This window comes from Aotus nancymaae, unplaced genomic scaffold (genome assembly GCF_030222135.1).
Source record: "Aotus nancymaae isolate 86718 unplaced genomic scaffold, 86718_ANA_hifiasm-v0.15.2.pri h1tg000067l, whole genome shotgun sequence".
Taxonomy (NCBI): Eukaryota; Metazoa; Chordata; class Mammalia; order Primates; family Aotidae; genus Aotus; species Aotus nancymaae.
The window spans coordinates 6,244,738-6,266,364 of NW_026988482.1; the positions used below are offsets into that span (position 1 = coordinate 6,244,738).

General features: G+C 39.8%; 1 protein-coding gene across 9 annotated transcripts in view; it reads left to right on the forward strand.

Moving 5' to 3' along the window:
• The window catches only part of VPS8 (VPS8 subunit of CORVET complex), a 353,273-nt gene that overhangs the window by 210,200 nt on the left and 121,446 nt on the right, over positions 1-21,627 (forward strand). For all 9 annotated transcript variants that reach the window (XM_064366881.1, XM_064366879.1, XM_021674475.2 and 6 more), the window contains 7 exons: positions 2,073-2,144; positions 7,019-7,138; positions 8,522-8,578; positions 10,341-10,423; positions 11,481-11,565; positions 12,303-12,401; positions 20,487-20,576. In XM_064366881.1, the coding sequence (XP_064222951.1) occupies positions 2,073-2,144; positions 7,019-7,138; positions 8,522-8,578; positions 10,341-10,423; positions 11,481-11,565; positions 12,303-12,401; positions 20,487-20,576 (606 nt within the window). The remainder of the gene's footprint in view (positions 1-2,072; positions 2,145-7,018; positions 7,139-8,521; positions 8,579-10,340; positions 10,424-11,480; positions 11,566-12,302; positions 12,402-20,486; positions 20,577-21,627) is intronic.

Below are 21,627 nucleotides of genomic sequence, written 5' to 3' on the forward strand. Positions count from 1 at the left end.
AGATCTGTTAGCAAATTTTGTAGTAATCTAAATAGAACATAATAGTGGCTTGAATTAGGGCATTGATAGTGGGGATACCAAAATGTAAAGGATTTGAAAGGTATTTTAAGAGGCGAGTCAGCCTCTTAAAGAACAAGAATCTGTGATAGAGACCACATGTAGCCCCAAAAACCAGAAATATTCACTGTCTGGCTCTTTACAGAGAGTGTTGACCCCTGGATTAGGAGGTGGCTTGCTATCGTTATTTTACAGAAACGCCATAATAATTTTTGAAGTACTACAGAAAGAAGTTTTTATGCCCAAATTCACAGATAACTTTGAACTTGAGTTTTAGACCTACCTTTGTACAGAAACTGTAATTCTCCATCAGGACCTCTTTGCATATTATTCCTCTAGTAAGCATCCATAATTAGAAGCATCTTTGTGGGACGATAATGACCTAACAATGTGCCATTTTGGTGGCAGATGTTAACTACCACCAGGATAGTCATTAAGTGTATCATAATATTCACACTGTAGTATATAACCACTTAATTATGTTCACAGAATCCAACTATCAGTATCTGTTTCAAAGGAGTGACTACATGCTGCCGAAAGGAAAATGGTTAAGAAAGTTCTTTTTGACCAGCTGTCACTGCTGTAGTTTTAAAAGCATGTGTTAATTCTCCATGGTCTGGTATTTTAGTTGAATGTAGTACTTGTATTAGCAGACGGTGCCTTCCCCTTACCTGCAGAGTGACATCTCACTTTAGCAGGCAGGGATGGGCGTATATGTACTTGCGTGTTTGCTGTTCTCATGAATCTGAAGATAGAACTGACAGAGACCTTGTGGTCTGTCTTCCCGTCTTCAGTCAGGGTCATATCCAACCTTCATATATATCAAAATAACTTCTATTTGAGCCCTTCACAGTAAGAGTTCCTACAGTCTCCTTGGTGACTTGTTTCAGCGCTTCCCAACTACCTGGCAGTAAAGCAGACTAGTTGGAAAAAAAGTCAAGAATATTTTATTTTTTGTGCATCAAACAGAAGGAAGGGAAGGACATGCTAATAAGAGAACAGCATGAACAAAGGTGCTTTGGAGAAGTGGGGGGAAGTTCAGGCCCATTTGAAGAACAGTAACTGCTCTTATTTGAACAGGACTATGATGCAGTCTTGAAAGTTCATGGCCATGAAATTTCTTTTTATTTTTAATCTGTGGTGACAATATGTAGTTCATTTTCTTGTCACAAGAAAATAGCAATAAATTAATGCTGTGTGCATCTTAACATTTCTTAGAATCAAATGAGCTAAGTGGAAACCATAGGAAAGATCATAGGTCTTTCATTTTAACTTTTTGATAGTGGACACAGTCTCCGTTTCTTCGTATATACTGTAGGTACCAGGTTTTTTATGACATGCTGTTATCATATACTGACAAACAGAATCTGATATTGTAATCGATTTTGATGCATGTTATGTTCAAAGTATTTTGGCTCTGCTTGATCAGGTACATAAAATAAAACTTGCTGTAGTTGGCAGTGTTTTGAGAATAGTAAGTAGGCTTGAGAATTTTAACTTTTTTTTAACCATAATCATGTTTAAAAAATGCCTATCTTTGGAAATCATTTTTCTTAATTGTCATGGAAATTATGAAAGTTATTCTTCATGACAGTTAATAAACTGTGTCTTAGTTATTTCCAAATAACATAGACTGAATGATGGCTGAACATGCAGTATTTTATCCTTCTGTTCTCAAACTTTTGTTCCCAAATTACCTGTTTCCATTAGTGTTCTCTCTCTCTTTTTTTTTTTTTTTTTTTTTTTTTTGCTTATGGACTTTGCCTTCCTTTCTCAAATTTTTATACTTATTTGTGATTTTTTTAAGTCTCAGAATACTGTGCATTATTAAATGACATAGCTTTCTATTTGACTCACTAAAAATAATGTCACAAAAGGCATATAAGAAAAAATCTGATGAGGAATAGTTACCTTATTTGGGAAATTAGGATTTTATTAACAAGAATTTAATAGCTTGTTTTCTTTTACAACGTGCAAACAATAATTACTTTTAAAAATTTACTTCTCCCTTTTAGACTTTCGAAGATTTTAAAAATGACAAGCAAGCTGTGGAGTATCAACAGCGAATTGTGGATATTTTGTTGAAAGTGAGTAGATTGTTGAGTTGTTTTATAGCAGGTTATAAAATAATCTTGTTAAGTGGCATGTTGGAATCATATCTTAAAATTTTATTATGGTGTCCTTGTCCTTAAGAGCTGAATTAAGTGCTAATCATTTATTGTTAAAAGTGTTTAGTGTATGTTGGCTTTAGACTGGGCGCCAGAACGGAGAGCACTATGTGAGAAAGGCATATGGTGATAATTGCTATGTTAGTGTGATTGCGCGTAATCATAGAGACTGACCCAGAGTGTTTGAGAAAACACTTACTGTGAAGGATCTTCCCGTGTGTCATGCCAGCTTCACTTTGTTGCTAAGGTAGCGCCATGTTCTGTCATGGCACTGAGATGCCAGGTGACATCTCAGAATGATTTGAGGCACACAGAAATGATCGTCCCCTTACAAATCTAATTAGATTCAGCAGAAAGCTATTTTGAGAGGTCTGCTGCTGCTACTGAATGAATGCAGGGAGCGGGTCTTTTCTTTTCCATCTGTATGACTTCAGGCAGGCCAGGTTCCTCTTGGAGTTGAAAGCTTAGAGTTTGCATTTTGTTAATTTGGCTGTGAAATGGAGGTTTCTTTCTTTCAATCTTGAATTATTTTGGACAAGAGACTAGAATTAAAGTGTTTTCTGATTGTGCATAACATCAATATCTTACATTTATAATAGTTCTTTATAATTTCCAAAGCGTGTTTATATACATTATTTCTTTTGAGCTATCAATTAATATTAATTTAACCTTGTAAGGCAGGTAGTGATGATTATGAGAATAGGATTGTTAACCTGTCAGATAATGCCAGTTTGATTCAGGTGGCTAGTATGGAGAATTTTCACCTAGATTTCCAAAATACCTTTCTAAGTGGTCTCCTTATTCTCAGTCTTGTCCTCCTTTAATTTGTGATCTTGCCTCTCTTCTACTTAATATTCTTCTGTGGCTTCCTATTGGTCATTTGGAATTAAGTTCTGCTGTGAGAGAAAACTCAAAATAACAATAGTTTCATTGTGATGGGAATTAATTTTTCTCATAGAAGTCTGAAAGTATGCAATCTGGTCTAGTAGAGCAACTTCATAAACTTATCAGGGATGTAGATTCCTTCTGTCTTAGCATGACACTTAGTTCATGATTTCTGTCTTTCTGCCCAGAATGGCTGCTCAGGCTCCTGCCATTACCTCTGCATTCTAGCCAGCCTGAATGTAGAAAGAGAGGAGGAAAATGTTCCCTCTCCTTAAGGACACTTCTTAAAAACTGTGTAATACAATTCTTACTGTATATACCATATTGCTTATACCATATTTCCAAGAACTTAGATGTAAGGCCTCTTAGTTGGTGGGGGAGACTAAAACAGAGTCTGTATTCTTGGTAACCACGTGCTTACTAAGCATGAGGAGTTTGTTTTCTTTCATCCTTTCTTCCTTTCTCCTTCCTTCCTCCCTCCCTCCATTCTTCTCTCCCTCCGTTACATCCATCCATCCATCCATCCATCCATCCGTCTTGCTCTGTTGCCCAGGCTAGATGGGCGTATATGTACTTGCGATACAGTGGCACGATCTCAGCTCACTGCAACCTCCACCTCTGTGTTCAAGTGCTTCTCCTGCCTCAGCCTCCCGAGTAGCTGGGATTATAGGCACCTGCCACCACACCTGGCTAATTTTTGTATTTTTAGTAGAGACAGGGTTTCACTATGTTGGCCAGGCTGGTCTCAAGCTCCTGACCTTAGGTAGCGTGCCCGCCTCAGCCTCACAAAGTGCTGGATTATAGGTGTGAGCCACCACGTCCAGCCTTGAGGAGTTCTGTTTCTAAGTTAGGAGGGAAGACTAGATGTTGGAGCATGAGTAATAATTTCTGCCATGCCCATTTACACTGTGGAGCATCCCAGATCCCTCTGTATTTTCTGGTCCTGACTGGGTGTCTGTAACTGCTCCCCTCTCTCATCCGCCTCATCATCCCACCCCACACACCTTGTATTAGGTACCCTCAACCATATTAAATTATTAGAATTCACTAGACTCTCTGTGGCGTGTTCATGCTTTATGTTCTTTGCAAGGGTTTCCTTTCAGTCTGTCATGCCTTTTCCTTTCTTTTCGCTCACTGGCAAGTTTCTAATCATTTTTCAAGACTTAACTGAAACATCATCTGGGAGAAACTCGTTTGAACGCTCTCCCGCTCATCTAGGTTGATTGGTTGCTCCTTGTCTGTGCTCAGGCAACGCTCTCCGTTCAGTTAGCACACTGTGTTGTCATGTTTACGTATTTTCTTATCTATCTTATCGAGACGTGAGCTTCCTGAGGGTAGAGAGTGTGAGGATTATTCTAATTATTATTTTTATTACCACTATTTTGGTCATTGTTTTCTCATGCCTAGAACAGATCCAGCTCAGTGCCTGTAACCCAGTAGATGTCAGGTCAGTGGGAGTTGGTTAAATCATCATTTCAATGGAAAACTGTACTAAGTTGGAAGAAGGATCCAAATGCAGAGAAAGCTGCATAAGTACTGGACTGTTCCTGCGGTGACTTGCCTTTCTTGTCTGTTGTCTTGATAGCGTTTACCTTGGGTCAGTGAAGAATGAGCTTTTGGGATTATTTGTCTCATTTCTAGTGCTAGAGATGTGCTCGCTGGTTAAAGGGTGCTTGTGAGGGAGCCCGGGAGAGGAGGGATACAGGCAGTGACCAGAGAACAGGCCAGTGGGCGTCACCGTGTGTGCCGAACGGCTGCCGACAGAAAGGGAAACGTCTGTTAATTTGTGACTTTTTACAAGATTGCCCAGAAAATGTGTAAGCATGGTCTCGGAAACAGGCTAGAGAAGAAGGAAGGAAAGGGCCTTTTGTAGGATAATAACCAGTTACACACTTGCTGAGGTGCTGAGGGAATTCTGTGTATATAATAAGCGTATGTATATATGAGAGAAAGTTTTTATAACTTGAAATACGCACACATTCTTATAATGAGTATATACTTGACACATGGTGGTTACTGGACTAACAGCAGAAAGGGCAAAATAAAGGGATGTGAGAAGAAAGAGATCAAAAGCTAGGGAGTGTTGTCTAATGGGAGAAACCTGATACTTTATCTCTGAATGGAGGATGGAAGGAGGGGACTTGAAACTTTTTAATAACGAATACCCTGATTCGTTGTAGATAGAGCTGCCCTGTGAATTCAGCTCACCCGAAGCAGTACGCGGTCTCCCCTCCCACACTTCTGCATTCTCTCCGTTAATGGCATCATTCTCCCGCTGCCAATCAGGCTCAAAATCTGTCCTTTTAATTGCTCCTTTAACCACGTTTCCACGCACAGGAATACTTGTCCTGTCCCCCCTCTGCCTTCCGTTTTCATGATCACTGCCCTAGGTCACAGCCCTTTGGTCTCTCCCTTAGACCCCTGCAGTCACTTGTATCTTGCCCTCCATGCCTCCTGTTTCTTTCTTCTGTTAACTTCGTCCCACGCACTGCTGACAGGATAATTTTCCTAAGCACAGTACTGGTCCTGATCAGCTCCCCTGGTGGGACACCTTTAGTAGCTCCCAGTGTTCTGTATAATATGCCGGACTCCTTAGGATGACGTTTGAGACCCGAGCTTCCCATTTAATCTAATGTTTCGCTCTTCCTGGATGCTGCTGCATTCTGCCGAATATTGTGGCTCCCCTAACAAACATGTTTTTCTGTGTCCATGGTTTTGCTCTCACTCTTCTCTTCACCGGGTTTGCCTTCTCTGTTGACATTTCCCTTTGTCACAATTTCTGCATGGGCTTCAAAACTTAGCGTAAAAGCTGTTTTGCTCATTTCTTTTCAAATTCCCTCTCCAACCAGTTGAATTAACATTTTCCACTGTGCTTCTTTAATCATTTGTGCCTTTATAATAGCAGTCGTTACGTTACGCCTTTTATTTAAGATGTGTCTGTCTGTCTTTTCTTTCTTGTTCCTAATTAAAGACACTTATGGCATCTTACATATAGTGAGTACTTAGGAAATGAGAGCTGAGTTAAAGCCAGAGGAATGACTATGCTTTTAACTGTGTGTGATTATAAAAAGCCTGTTGGGCCGGGCATGGTGGCTCACGCCTGTCCAGCACTTTGGGAGGCCGAGGCAGGCAGATCACGAAACCCCTTCTCTAAAAAAAAAAAAAAAAAAAGCCTGTTAAACAAAACCATGTGTTCAAGGAACTGCTTGATACAGGGCGGAAGCCGTTCCCTTCATTGATCTGTGTATCTGTGTGATAGCTGACTTCTCTGGGATACTCATTCTCAGTTATCTCACACTCAAACCTCAAAGCAACTCTCTTCTTCCCTTGTTGATCGACAGATTTTTAGTAGAACTATTTAAATTTAATTGTACAATGCCAGCCTGGCCAATGTGGTGAAACTTTGTCTATACTAGAAATATAAAAATTAGCCGGGCATGGTGGCGCATGCCTGTAGTTCCAGCCACTTGGGAGGCTGACGTGGGAGGATCACTTGAACTCGAGAGGCAGCGGTTGCAATGAGCCAAAACTGCGCCATCGCACTCCAGCTTGGGCAACAGAGCGAGACTCCGTCTCAAAAAAGATAATAATTGTCGAATGATTCTTGAAGAATTCCTGAGGGAAACATGATTAATATTTCTTTGAAATATTATAGTTTACATCTCTACCTCCTTATCAATTCAGTTCTCATCCAGATTGTGCTAGAAATATGCCAAAAATCACTGAAATATTTTCAGAGTATGCAAATAGTTGTGCTGCTTCTAAATGGCATTAAATTCAATTGTTGCACGGTCAGTAAAAGAATCTTTTTACAAGTCTTCAGTAATGAGGCTGTCCCCTCTTCTAATTGTATGCTTTTGCATCACACCAGATGGTGTATTGAATAAATGGTCTCCTTTGCTCCTCAGGTTATGGTGGAGAATTCAGACTTCACCCCCTCACAAGTAGGATGTCTCTTTACCTTCCTTGCTCGGCAGCTTGCAAAGCCTGACAACACCTTGTTTGTAAACAGAACACTTTTTGATCAGGTAAGTGTCTAGCAGTGAAAACGAAAAGCTTTTTTTCTATTTATTGTGCACAGTTCCCTGGATTACACTGTTTCTTGATGTGACAGACTGTTGGGTAAATGTCTTCTCAAGGAGAGGCCTGTTCAGGTTTTGGATGTAAATTAGGGGTGTGTGTGTATATGGGTGTGTGGGTGTGTTTGTGGAGATTGGTTTATAGAGATTGTGTTCTTTGAATTATTCTGTTGTTCTGAATTGCCTGGAATTCTTTGCTCAAGAGTTTTCCAATTTAAGAATCTCCCCCATCTCTCTGGTAGTAAGACTATTAGGACCATCATCTGGAGAAGAGATTACTTTTCCAAAATCTCAATTTACCTACAGATGACTTTGCAGGCGTCTTGTAAGCCCACTTAAATAGCTCCTATGTTTCCACAGGTGGCAAAGAAAATACTTTTTGTCTGGAGAAAGTATCTAAAGATGACTAGCATTTTCTGAGCACTTCAGAATGGCAGACGTTGTTCCAAAGCTTTATGTGTGTGTGTTACCTTAGTCCTCTCAACAGCTGGAAAGCAGGGGCAGTTATCCTCCTTTTATAGATGAGGAAGCGAAAGCCTGGAGAGATTGAGTCATTCATCTAAGGTCATACTTAGTAAGTGTTGTTATTAGCAGCAAATATTAAGTCTTAATAGGGTTAGTATCCAAATTCAGGTGGCCTGACTCCTAAGTCCATGCTTTGCTAGGTCCGTGGTATCTTACAGGAAACTTAAAGTTAAGAGGGGTGTGTGTGTGTGTGTGTGTGTGTGTGTGTGTGTGTAGACAACACTGCCTTATATCTGTGTTTCTTATAGCTATGTTTCTTTTCTCTCTCTCTCTCTTTTTTTTTTTTTTTTTTGAGATAGAATCTGGCTCTGTCACCCAGGCTGGAGTGAAGTGGCGCAATCTCGGCTCACTGCAACCTCTGCCTCCTGGGTTCAAGTGGTTCTTCTGCCTCAGCCTCCAGAGTAGCTGGAATTACAGGTGCACGCCACCACACCTGGCTAATTTCTTGTATTTTTAGTAGAGACGTGGTTTCACCATGTTGGCCAGGCTGGTCTTGAACTCCTGACCTCAAGTGATCCGCCCTCCTCGGCCTCCAGAAGTGCTGGGATTGCAGGTGTGAACCAGTGCGCCCAGCCTCTTACAGTTATGTTTCTAAAGAGTAAAGAAATACGTATGTAAGGCACGTGTTAAATTGTTGGCATACCTGAGCCTGATGTTACATGTACTAGGCTAATCAGCTGGGAAGGTACTCTGCACCTGTGGTATTTGTTATGGCTGAGTGTGAATGGGTTGGTTATTTGAAAGGGTGGTTATTATTTTTATTGTGAGAGTACTAATGTCTGCATGCTTTACTTTTTCTTTGGCCAGGTCCTTGAATTCCTCTGTAGTCCTGACGATGACTCCCGACATTCTGAAAGACAGCAGGTATGAACCACTAGAACTCTTTTTGCTACTAAATAGGAAACAAGAGTAAACCAGAAGGAACTCTTCTGTGCTAGACCTCGCTACACACAAGGGGCAGTGACTTGTGCCAAACTCTAATACAAAGGTGAAGTCAGTGGGGACCAGATAATAGACTGGTTGGTTGTTAGAGGTACGTGTACAAGGAGCTTATGTCAAACTGAATTCCCAGGTAGACCAGATCTGTCTTGCACCTACCGTGACATCAGAGAAACGACTTCATCTCTCCTTATGACGTAGCAACAGTTAGGACTTCGTGTACCCTGCATTCCGTTGGCTGCTGTGGTCCTAACACAAAAAGGCTGCAGGCTCCTGAGTGTTGACGTACCTAACTCTTAAGCGTGCCCCAAAACCCCACCTCATTAGGGCTGACCATTCTGGACACCGGAATCCAGCTGTCCCTCCACTCATTAGTGCGAGATGGTAACTGATTACCCCTTCTTTCTATTCATGCCACTTTCTTGAGGTTCCCTTCAGGAGTAGGATTCTTTGAAAAGCATACCCACCATAATTGTGGGCACTAAGAGAGTCAACCCATTTTGTGTTGATAGCCAGATTTTGTCAGGTAAGTAAACTAGTAAAAGTAAGTAGTATGGGAGCCATGCTGAAGGACGGGTCTGCGGCACCGTGGTAACTGTGCCCAGCTGGGAAGTTGAGGCTATCAGATAGCAACAGTGACCCCTTTGTCTGCACAGCTGTGGCCCGGTGACTGCTGCAGAGTATCCTAGGAAGAAGAACAGCTGGTAAAGTTTTGGTTATCTCTTAAAGTACATTGAATACAAATAGTAATGTGGGCCCTCTCATTTGAGCTGCTTAGTGTGGTAAAAGTTAATTATATGAGCCACAATATTTGTGTTTGCTTTTTATTGTGGCCAGATAGACATAACACATAATCTACCATCTTAACCATTTTTAAGTGTATGCACCATTGATGTTCACATTGTTGTGCAGTCACCATCACCATCCATCCCCAGAAAATCTTCCCAAACCGAACTGCCATCCCAGTTAAATCGTCCACTCCCTATTTTCTCCTCCCCAGCCCTTAGTAACTACCAGTCTCTCTGAATTTTACAACTTTAGGTACCTCGCATAAGTGCACTCATACAGTATTTGTTCTTTTGCGTTTAGCTTATTTCACTTGGCATGATGTGTTCAGGGTTCATCCACGCCACAGCGTGCGTGTGTCAGGTTTTCTTCCCGCTGAATGTACTCCGTGGTCTGCGCATACCGCGTCTTGTTTAGTCATTCATCCGCTGACGGACATGTGGGTTGTCCCCACCCTTCGGCTATTTTGCATAGTGCTGCTATGAAAAGCCCCAATATTTAATTTTTAAGAATTAACATATAAACATGGATACCACCTGTGGATAAACAGATTGTAAAGAACCATAAGACATAAAAGTGAGACAAAAGTTCACTTTTTGAAAGGAAGTATACAGACATTTTAGCTTAGCAGAGAGTCAGTTCAGTGTCTAACAGGGCTTTGTTTGCAAACACTGTGGTGTTCTTTACATGTTTGGAAAGCAGAGCCATTTATCTTTTTATAGGACTTAAGTGCAGTATGATCACATTTATAATGTCAGTCTAACCCCTTCCATATGTGACAGCAAGCCAAAACGTCATCAACTAAAAAGAAAAAAACAGAAGTTATAGTCTGCATGGCTGAATGTGGTCTTAAAGAGCGTAAATTCTCAAGTGTTTTTACTCATTTGTTTTAAATGTTCAGGTCCTTTTAGAATTGCTGCAGGCTGGAGGCATAGTTCAATTTGAAGAGAGTCGACTCATCCGTATGGCAGAAAAAGCTGAGTTGTAAGTTGTTTTGAAACTATATATTAGTTTTCCATAGAAATAATAAATACATTTCTCTGACTTAAAGCCCAGTTTACTGAGGCATTGCTGCTTTTTTAATTAGGAAAGATTATACAAATAACAACAAGGTAAGTGTGAAAATTTTTGCCTTTTAATTGAATTCTAGAAATTAGTAAAATTTGCAGAAATTGATAGGGCATATTTGAAGTGGTTGTACAATTGTTTAAACGTAGAAGTAGAATAGCAGTCTTACGGTGTTTTATTGTTTTAGTTTTTTAAAAAATATTTCCATGTTTCATAAATTTTTTATGGTTATCTTAGATTTATTAGAGACACTGCAATATTTGGCATAGCCAATTAGATATAATATCACACTGCTACTTACCTAGTATGTTGTAGGTTTTATTCAACATGTAATTCTGAACAGAGGAACTTTATGTAAAATTTTTGTAAATTATCAATATCTAACATGCTGACTATTTCTCATGTGATACATTATTGCTTTAGCATTTCTTTTGTATTCAGCCTTGAAATTTCTTATAAACATAGTATTTAGCAGACTCTTAAACCTGAAGTTAAAGAAATAGCAGATACTCATCTCTCTTAGACATTTAATATAACTTTATCTAACAGTAGAAATCACATCTACTACACTAACTTTTCTTTTTTTTTGAGACAAGGTCTCCCTCTGTTGACCAGGCTGGAATGCGGTGGTACAGTCATTGCTCACTGCAGCCTTACCTCTAGGGCTCAAGCAGTCCTCCAGCCTCAGCTTCCGCAGTAGCTGGGATGACAGGCACATGCTACCATGCCTGGCTAACTTCGTTTTTTTGTAGAGATGGAGTCTTGCTATGTTGTCCAGTCTGGTCTGAAACTCCTGGTCTCAAGCAATTCTCTTGCCTCAGCCTCCCAAAGCGCTCAGATTATAGGCATGAGCTGGGACACCTGGCCCACTTTTCCTAATACTAACCTGTGTGCCTGAACAAGTGTCTAAAAATAATAAGCTAATAACCACCTGCCTGTTTGGTACACTGAAGTTTTCCCCTTTACGTTCTAGCTATCAAATTTGTGAATTCATGTATGAACGAGAACACCAATATGACAAAATTATTGATTGCTACTTACACGACCCTCTGAGAGAGGTGAGTCAAGACACTGCTTACCCTTTTTTCTCATTCAGCTTTCCCACTTACTGAGTACAAATAACTGTTCAGTAGAAATATTTGTGCGTGTGTATGAGTCAAATATACATTGATAATTAAAACAGAGTTCTTGCAGTTTTGGAATGTATTATTTGGTGATGGAAACTGACAGTAAATAAAACAAATATGATTACAAATTGTGATAAACGCTAGGGAAGAGAAACCGAGTGCAGCTTTAAAGGATAATGGGAACTGACTTACGCAGAGTAGCCAGTGAAGGAAAGAGCCAAGAGGAGTGTTCCAGGATGGCAATTGTATATGCAAAGGAGCGAGGTGGAGGAAACTGACACGTTCAAGGAGCTGCCTAGAGATCTTACAGATAAAGTGAGAATCAGTTCAGGTGGAGCGTAATAGACAAGGGCGGGAGTGGTTCGAGCTGAAACTGGGAATGTGGACGGGGATCCCCAGAAGCCAAAGCGTGATACTCCCTCACTAGGCCACCGAAGATTAACACATTGAAACCAAAATTAACTGGAACAGATTTGTTGCTTCTGAGAGTCTATCCTAAATTTTAAACAATTACTCTTTCTTTTTGGGGGCAGAGTTTTCCATCAGTTAACTATCTCCAAATGATTTTTCATCTTCAAATAATAGCTGTTTACCAAGACTGGTTCAGTTGGTAGTGACTAAATCTTGAGTGAGTGGATGAGTAAAATATATTGTCTTGTGCTCTTCAGGAAGAAGTCTTCAATTACATTCACAATATCTTATCCATTCCTGGACACAGTGCCGAGGAGAAGCAGTCTGTGTGGCAGAAAGCAATGGATCATATTGAGGTACCGATTTGCTAAACTTTTCACACTTCACTATCTGAATGGTCATTTAACCCAAATTAACTTTATGCCAGCTAAGCAACGGCGTCTATCATATTAAGCTGATTTAATGTAGGGTTGAAGTCTTTTTCATGTAATTATTCTACTTCATATTTGTTTTCATATAAAGTCTGTGTCACATGCAATCTATTACATCATGACTTCTGAAACTAGCCCATGTTCAGTCGGCTAGTGACAAACTATTATTAGTGGGTTTTTACAGAGTTCTTAGAATGATTCTGAGAGTACTGCTTGTCTCTTTTTCCTACTATGTGGTGGGTGCCATTCCCTCCAATTATCTAATGGACTTTTAGAAAAATTACTGCAGTGAGTTTTTTCTCTGATGTATTTCTCTTCCTTGTATAACAGGATGATGATTCTGACCTAGCTATGGTCAACTAATTCACTGATTTTGTTGATGCATGCCATTTTACAGAGGATGCAAGTGTTCACTTCTATTGAAACAAAAGTTCTTATTAAGGAACAATGCTTCTAGATGTACAAATAGACTGCTTGTGTGGTGAGGGCTGTGATCAGAATGTGTTCTGAAATGGGACCCAAAAATCACTTCTTACTTCAGTTTCCTTATGTTCATAATATACTCCTTACCCCAGAATCAACAGAACCAGCAACGTTTGGTTGAAATCTGTTCTTTTTATCTTTGCTTTTTTTCTTGCTTTGAGACGGAGTTTCACTCTTGTTGCTCAGGCTGGAGTGCAGTGGTGTGATCTTGGCTCACTGCAATCTCCACCTCCCGGGTTCAAGCGATTCTCCTGTCTCAGCCTCCCCAGTAGCTGGGATTACAGGGGCCTGCCACCACGCCCAGCGAATTTTTGTATTTTTAGTAGAGACAGGGTTTCACCATGTTAATCAGGCTGATCTTGAACTCCTGACCTCAGGTGATCCACCTGCCTCGGCCTCACAAAGTGCTGGGATTACAGGTGTAAGCCACTGCATCCAGCCTCTTTTTATGTTTTATGTTATTTTATCTATTCTATTATGTTTATTTCCAATTATTGAAAAAAAATTAGTAAGAAAAGGGGTAATCCTCTTTGGGAAATAGCATTTAAGCTGAGGTAATCCTCATTTTGGAAATAACATAACTATAGTGTTGCCCTCATTCCTCTCATAGCAAGAGTCAGGTGATGGATTTAGTATAGTAAAGATATGGTTATTCAACATGTTCGAACATTTTTTTTTTTTTTTTTTGAGATGGAGTTTCGCTGTTGTTACCCAGGCTGGAGTGCAATGGCGCGATCTCGGCTCACTGCAACCTCTGCCTGCTGGGTTCAAGCAGTTCTCCTGCCTCAGCCTCCCAGTAGCTGGGACTACAGGCACGCGCCACCATGCCCAGCTAATTTTTGTGTTTTTAGTAGAGACGGGGTTTCACCATATTGACCAGGATGGTCTCGACCTCTTGACCTCGTGATCCACCCGCCTTGGCCTCCCAAAGTGCTGGGATTATAGGCGTGAGCAACCGCGCCCGGCCGAACATTTTTTATAGATAAGAAAAATTATAAGAAAGAATGTGATGTGGATACTTTTAGTTCCTGAAGGTTGTGAAATTTAGAAAGATCAGAGGTGTGAATAGCATCTTCTTGTGAAATATCTGGCATGAGAGGCGGTATAGCCAGTCATGAGATATATGGTCGGAAGTAATTCCCACACTGCTGTATACAGGACTGAGAACATGGAATACATTACTTAATGTTGTTACATCCCTCCTAACAACAAGATGAATATATCTTGGCAAAATAACCCAACAAGTCATCCTCTGATTTTGTGTTTCATATTTTTTCCCTTTAGTCGTTTAGAATTCTTTTTCATCCTCCTCTTCGAGCCTCCATGGTTATATTATGGTTCAGTTTTCATTTCACCTCATCTGTGTTATACAGTGGTTTGAGCACATGGGTTCCAGACATAAAAAATGAAGCCACATCTCTGCATTATGTGAAAATGATAAATCAATCAATGAGCAGACAGATACTCAGCAAAAAAAAAATCATGCTGGGGAAGCCAGAAGTATTTTTGCTACACAATGATTATTTTTGCTGACTACTTTTTTCCCACATCTGCATGTTTTTTCACCTTGAACTTTTTACTATCTCTTAAGGCCACAGTGACAGATGTATAAACTTTCGTTGAAGGACTTCCGTGTCTTCAATAATGTAAATATAATCAACATTAAATACGTAGAACAAAAAGTCATATTCAAGTTTTCTGACAGGATACACTTAGTTTAGAGTTTAATGGTTCTTGACGCATTTGGGGCTCTACACTCTTTTTGAAAACCTAATGAAAGGTTTAGACGTATGCCTCATAGTATCGCACATGTACATAAATACCCGGTTCTGTTTACAGCTGCAGGGATCTACAGGTCCCCAAAAGTCTTCCTTAGATGAAGAATCTCTGGTTCAAACGGTTTTTTCAATATGAAAGGTTTCATTAGATTGTGTTGACATTTTATATTTTGAAATTTATAAAGCCGTCAAAAAAGGACATAAAACAAATGTACTGCTTCATAAAAAAAATTAAAAGGCAAACATGCTAGGTCCTGAACAAGAAATATTTTATTTCCATACCTCAGACTTTTCCCACGTCTTCTTTTCTAATCACAGTCTTTCTTCCCCGCTTCCCCATATAGCCATTTTCCTGGTTTTTGTGACAATTTCTTGCCTTTTTGTATACTGTTACTGCATATGCATCGCTAAATACATGTTTTTGTTTTGCCTATTTTCAAACTTTATGAAAATGAAATCACACTTTATTTTCTTTTTTTATCTTTATTTTTATTTTTTTCTTTGTCTATCTTTCACTGAGTTATCTTTTTTTTTTTTTTTTTGTACTTTAGGTTCTGGGGTACATGTGCAGATCATGCAGGATTGTTGCATAGGTATACACATGGCAGTGTGGTTTGCTGCCTCCATCCCCCCATCACCTAAATCTGACATTCTCCCCATGTTATCCCTCCCTGACCTCCCCACCCCTCTGCTGTCCCTCCCTTGGCCCCACACCCCCGACAGACCCCAGTGTGTGATGCTCCCCTCCCTGTGTCCATGTGTTCCCATTGTTCAACACCCGTCTATGAGTGAGAACATGCAATGTTTGATTTTGTGTTCTTGTGTCAGTTTGCTCAGAATGATGGTTTCCAGATTCATCCATGTCCCTACAAAGGACACGAACTCATTGTTTTTATGGCTGCATAGTATCCCATGGTGTATATGTGCCACATTTTTCTTGTCCAGTCTGTCGTCATGGGCATTTGGGTTGGTTCCAGGTCTTCGCTGTTGTAAACAGTGACACTATGAACCTACGTGTGCATGGGTCTTTATAATAGAACGATTTATAATCCTTTGGCTATATACCCAGTAATGGGATTGCTGGGTCAAATGGAATTTCTATTTCTAGGTCCCTGAGGCATCGCCACACTGTCTTCCACACTGGTTGAACTAATTTACACTCCCACCAACAGTTTAAAAGTGTTCCTATTTCTCCACATCCTCTCCAGCATCTGTTGTCTCCAGATTTTTTAATGATCGCCATTCTAACTGGCGTGAGATGGTATCTCAATGTGGTTTTGATTTGCATTTCTCTAATGACCAGAGATGATGAGCATTTTCTCATGTTTGTTGGCCTCATAAATGTCTTCTTTTGTAAAGTGTCTGTTCATGTCTTTCACCCACTTTTGAATGGGCTTTTTTGTTTGTTTCTTGTAAATCTGTTTAAGTTCTTTGTAGATTCTGGATGTTAGCCCTTTGTCTGATGGGTAGTTTGCAAAAATTATTTCCCATTCTGTTGGTTCCCAGTTCACTCTAATGATTGTTTCTTTTGCTGTACAGAAGCTCTGGAGTTTAATTAGGTCCCATTTGTCTATTTTGGTTTTTGTTGCCAATACTTTTGGTGTTTCGGTCATGAAGTCCTTGCCTGTGCCTATGTCCTGAATGGTTTTGCCTAGGTTTTCTTCTAGGGTTTTTATGGTGTTAGGTCTTATGTTTAAGTCTTTAATCCATCTGGAGTTAATTTTAGTGTAAGGTGTCAGGAAGGGATCCAGTTTCTGCTTTCTGTACACTGCTAGCCAGTTTTCCCAACACCATTTATTAAACAGGGACTCCTTTCCCCATTGCTTGTTTTTGTCAGGTTTGTCAAAGATCAGATGGTTGTAGATGTATGGCATTGCCTCCAAGACCTCTGTTCTGTTCCATTGATCTATATCTCTGTTTTGGTACCAGTGCCATGCTGTTTTGATTACTGTAGCTTTGTAGTATAGTTTGAAATCAGGTAGCAAATCACACTTTGTTTTCTTATTTGTGCCCAGTATTTTGTTTGAGAAGATTGTACATTTTGTTTTATGTAGCTACAGTTAATTTTTATTGTATAGTATTCCATTTTACAAATATATCACAGTTTATTCATTCTACTACTGGTAAATATTTCAGTTGTTTCTAGTTTTAACTATTAAGAATAGTCTGTTCATAGTCATTCTTATACGAGCATCTTGAGCACAGCCATGTGCGTTTCTCTAAGGCAGCAATTCTCAGTTTTGTCCACAAACCAACATCACGGCGTCAGCTAAGAATTTGATAGAAATGCAAAATTTGAACCTCCATCTCAGACCTACTGAATCAGAAACTCTGGGAGTGAGGCCCAGCAATCCTTTAAGCTATTCTGATGCATGCTAATTCATAATCTCTGCTCTAGAGTATATAATTGCTAGTTAATTGAGATTAATATTTTAAATTTTGCTGGATGCCTGCACTGTATGAGAATTCTCACGGACTCTCTATCCTTGGCAAACTTTAAATCTTTGTCAGTCTAGTGGATGTGTAATGATATCTAATTATGTTTTACATTTACACTTCCTTAATTACTAATAAAATTGACAACCTTTTCATATGTTTATTGGCCATTTAAATTTTCTCTTTTGTGAAGTGCCTGCTGAAGTCTTTTGCCCACTTTTCTGTTTGAATGTCTCATACTTATTTCTTTGTAAGATTTCTTTATGTATTGTGGATATTAGTCTTTAGTCGTTTGTCAGCAATATATTCTCCCACTCTGTGGCTTCTTCTTTCGATCTGTTTTTTCTTTTGAGGTAGAATCTTGCTCTGTCACCCAGGCTGGAGTGCAGTGGTACGATCTTGGCTCACTGCAACCTCTTCCTCCTGGATTCAAGCAATTCTCCTGCCTCAACCTCCCAAGTAGCTGAGACTACAGGTGTGTGACACCATGTCCAACTAATTTTTTGTATTTTTAGTAGAGATGGGGTTTCACCGGGTTAGCCAGGATGGTCTTGATCTTCTGACCTTGCGATCCATCCGCCTTGGCCTCCCAAAGTGCTGGGATTACACGCATAAGCCACCTCGCCCAGCCCTTTTTAAATCTTTTTTTGTGTTTTTTTTTTAAGTGGTCAAAATAATCTTCCCCCCAATATGGCCTGCTTTCTTTCTTATTTTAATCTTTGGTTCTGAGTTCCACCTGAAAGCAGTTTTTGTACATAGTGTGAGACAGAAGTCCAGTTAATTTTTTAGAATACTAATGCCCAGTTTTCCCAGCATCAGTTATTTTTAAAGGTTACCTTTTCCTGTTGCTCAGAGTTGATGCCTTTCTGATGAGTGTATCAAGGATCTGTGTGCTTGGTCTGTTTCTCTGGGCCTCTGTTTGACTGGTCTGTCTGTCTGTCTCACATCAGTACCACACTGTTTTTAATATTGTTGCTGTATAGTACGTCTTGATATCTTTAAGAGAATCTTGGCTATTACTGACTTTTCATACTTCCAAATACATTTGAGAATCAGCTTATCAAGTTCCACCAAAAAGTTTTTTAACTTTGTGATTATGACGGGCATTGCACTGAATCTATCAATAATTTTGAAGATAATTTGCAATCTTTACAATTATTGAGACTTCCTGTCCATGACTGTATGGTATAATCCTTTATTTAATATCTTCCTATAACGTTTTATAATGTTCTCTATGGAGATGTTCCATCCTTGGTTTTTGTTTTGTTTTTGAGATGGAGTCTCACTCACTGTACGTGTGAGTCTCACTCACTGAGTGCAGTGGCACCATCTAGGCTCACTGCAAACCTCTGCCTCCTGGGTTCAAGTGATTCTCCTGCCTCATCCTCCCTAAGTAGCAGGGATTACAGATGTGGTTACCATGCACAGTTTATTTCTGTATTTTTCGTAAAGACAGGGTTTCGGTATGTTGGCCAGGCTGGTCTCCAACTTCTGACGTGATTCACCTGCCTCAGCCTCCCGAGGTGCTGGGATTACAAGCACGAGCCACCATGCCTAGCCCCATCTTTTGTTGTACTTACTGTCACAACTTCATATTTTTAACGCTGTTATTAACAGCATCTTAAAAAATTTCATTTCCAACATGAGTATGTTTAGTATAAGGATTTTTATGGAAGTTTTCTTCTACTTCTAGTATGCCAAGAGTTTCCTCATGAATGGATTTCGAATTTTATCATGTTTTCTTCCTTATTCTGTTTTTGTGTTAAATTTTATTAGTTTTAAACCAACCTTGATATCGGCAGATAAGTGCAACTTGATCCTGATATGTTATTCTTTTTATATATTGCTGAATTTCATTTTTATTTGGAGTGTTTGTATCAATATTCATGGTTCAGATTGATCTGTAATTTCACCATATTGTGTTTAGGTGTCAGAATGTTACTAGCCGCATACAATGAGCTGAAGAGTTTTTCATTCTTCTGTTCTCTGTTGTGAGAGGTTTAGTTAATGTTAATTATTTCTTCTTTGAATGGTTGCTGGAACTTACTAGTGAAGCTGTTTGGGCCTACACTTTTCATATGGAAAGTTTTTTAACTACTCTTTCAGTTATTTTAGTGGTTAAAAATCAAGTCAGCGCCAGACACAGTGACTCATGCCTGTAATCCCAGCACTTTGGGAGGCCGAGGCAGGAGGATTACCTGAGCCCAGGGGTTCCAGACCAGCCTGGGCAACATGGTGATACCCCGTCTCTACCAAAAGAAAAAAAAAAAAATCAATGCAGACTATTTCTTCTTAAGTTGGTTTATTAAATTGCACTTTTTAGGAACTTATTTTGTCTAAATTTCCAAATTCTTGGCATAAATTCATTCACTGTAGTTTATTTTTGAATGTCTACAGATCAGTAATAGTGTCTCCTTTGTAATATTGCTTAGCTGTACCTTCTCTCTTATCAAGAGTATTGCATTAAAGTTATGTAAACCACCGTTATGTGTGACAGCTGATTATTACGACTCTCCAAGGACTACCTAACACGATAATTACCAGATCTGTGGTGTGTGCGGCAGTCCCAGCGGCTTGTCTGAGTTTTATTTAATAGTACACTGTTTGGTCTACATTTGGGCTTTGTGTTTAGCTGTTTATCGTGGTTGTGTCTGATCACGGCATTCCCACAGAGAAGGTGCAATTGGAAAGGTAAAATATCAGGTGATAGAAACCAAGTAAGGAGTTTTAAAAAGGAAAGTAGTGTCCAGGAAAGCCCAAGGGGAGGACAAATTCAAAGTCTTCTATTTGACAAATAGCTTTTATTAACAGTGTTTACTTGAAAGTGGTCAGCATTTTACTCTCATTTAAAATTTAAGACCTTAAATTTATTTCTTAAAGTATTTGCAGTTCCAAAATCCACTAGGCACTAGAAGTTTGAAAATTCTTAGCCAGATAAATTACAAGTACACTTTCTCATTTCTTCAAGTCATTACTTGAAGCTCAAGGACGAAATGCGGTGACAGGGAATTTGGGGAGCGTTTTGTTCCTTCTGATGTCGTGGCTGAAATCCAGAGCTCTATAGTGCTTTTATTTTCAAAGAATTCTGAATTACCTTTCTTTAAATTACATTTTGATTTTTTTTTTACATGGCACATTTCTTATTTTGCTCATTTGCAAAGTGCCGTTTGAATTGAAGCCGTATATCAGGCTCTGCCGAGATGCAGTGCGGAAGCTTGCGACAGTGTGGAGGTGGGTGATCGTGCCTGTCATCCGTGGGTGTGCTGTGGAAATGAACCATTGAAGATGGCTTCGTCTTTTCCTTTAACTCCAGGAACTGGTGGCCCTGAAGCCCTGTAAAGCTGCGGAGCTGGTTGCTACCCACTTTTCTGGACATATTGAAACGGTCATTGAAAAACTTGAGGTACGTATTGCATATGTATATTGGGAAAAAATACCTAGTGGAGAGAGGGTTGTTAAATCTTCATCTGGGAAGTTCTGATTGTAGTGAGTTCTTCAGTTGATATTTATTAGCGGTTTCTATTAAGTTGGTGCAAAAGTGATTGTGGTTTTTGCCATTTCTTTAATGACACCAACCTAATACACTGTGTGTGTGTGCGCGCGCGCGCAGGCGTGCACGCGTGCAGTTATATGATGATCTCTTAGTTCGGAAATGAGGGAGTTCATCTTTGTGCGTAACAAATATGAGAATCAAAGAAGCATTTCTGAAACTGTAATGTACTTATTCTAGAAATCCTAATCCACAGATCTCTCTTCCCCATTTTCTTTTGCTGTAGGATCCACAACCCTGTTTTCTTTGAGATTCAGGTTTATTCAAAACTTTGTCATCCTGAAATTGCGCTGTTTAGAATTTTTCTTGGAGAATCTTAACTAGAGTACAGCTTTATGCATGGCAAATGTTGAGAAGCTCAATTAGACGTACTATTAGTGGGCTGTTTCAGGTGTTCCACTTACCACTTACCATGGCAGTGCCGATGTCGAGTTTGCTCACTGTCATTGTAGCCACAAGTGATAGAGGTAGGGAATAGGACAATGACAGGGCCATGAAGCACCACCCAGAGTCCTCAAGTGACAATAATAGTGGCTGGTTATAGCTGTGCAAGATGGAAATCAGAGCAGTGAGTAGGAGGCAGCTGGCATGAGAGACAAAAATATGGAATTCATTCATTCGAACACTCAGTGCAGCCCCATTCTCTACCGGTGTGCTGGGCCCTGGGGACACAAATAAGAATAGAGCCCTTTCTTAAATGTTCCTATAGAACAGAGAAGCACCTGCATGATTACAGTCCAGTGTCAGAAGAGCTACACTAGAGATGTGGGAAGAGTACTATAGGAACAGAGAAGGAGAGCGTGGTGGACTGTGAGAAAGACAGGAATGTCCAGGGAGCCTTAAATGTTCCTATAGAACGGAGAAGCACCTGCATGATTACAGTCCAGTGTTAGAAGAGCTACAC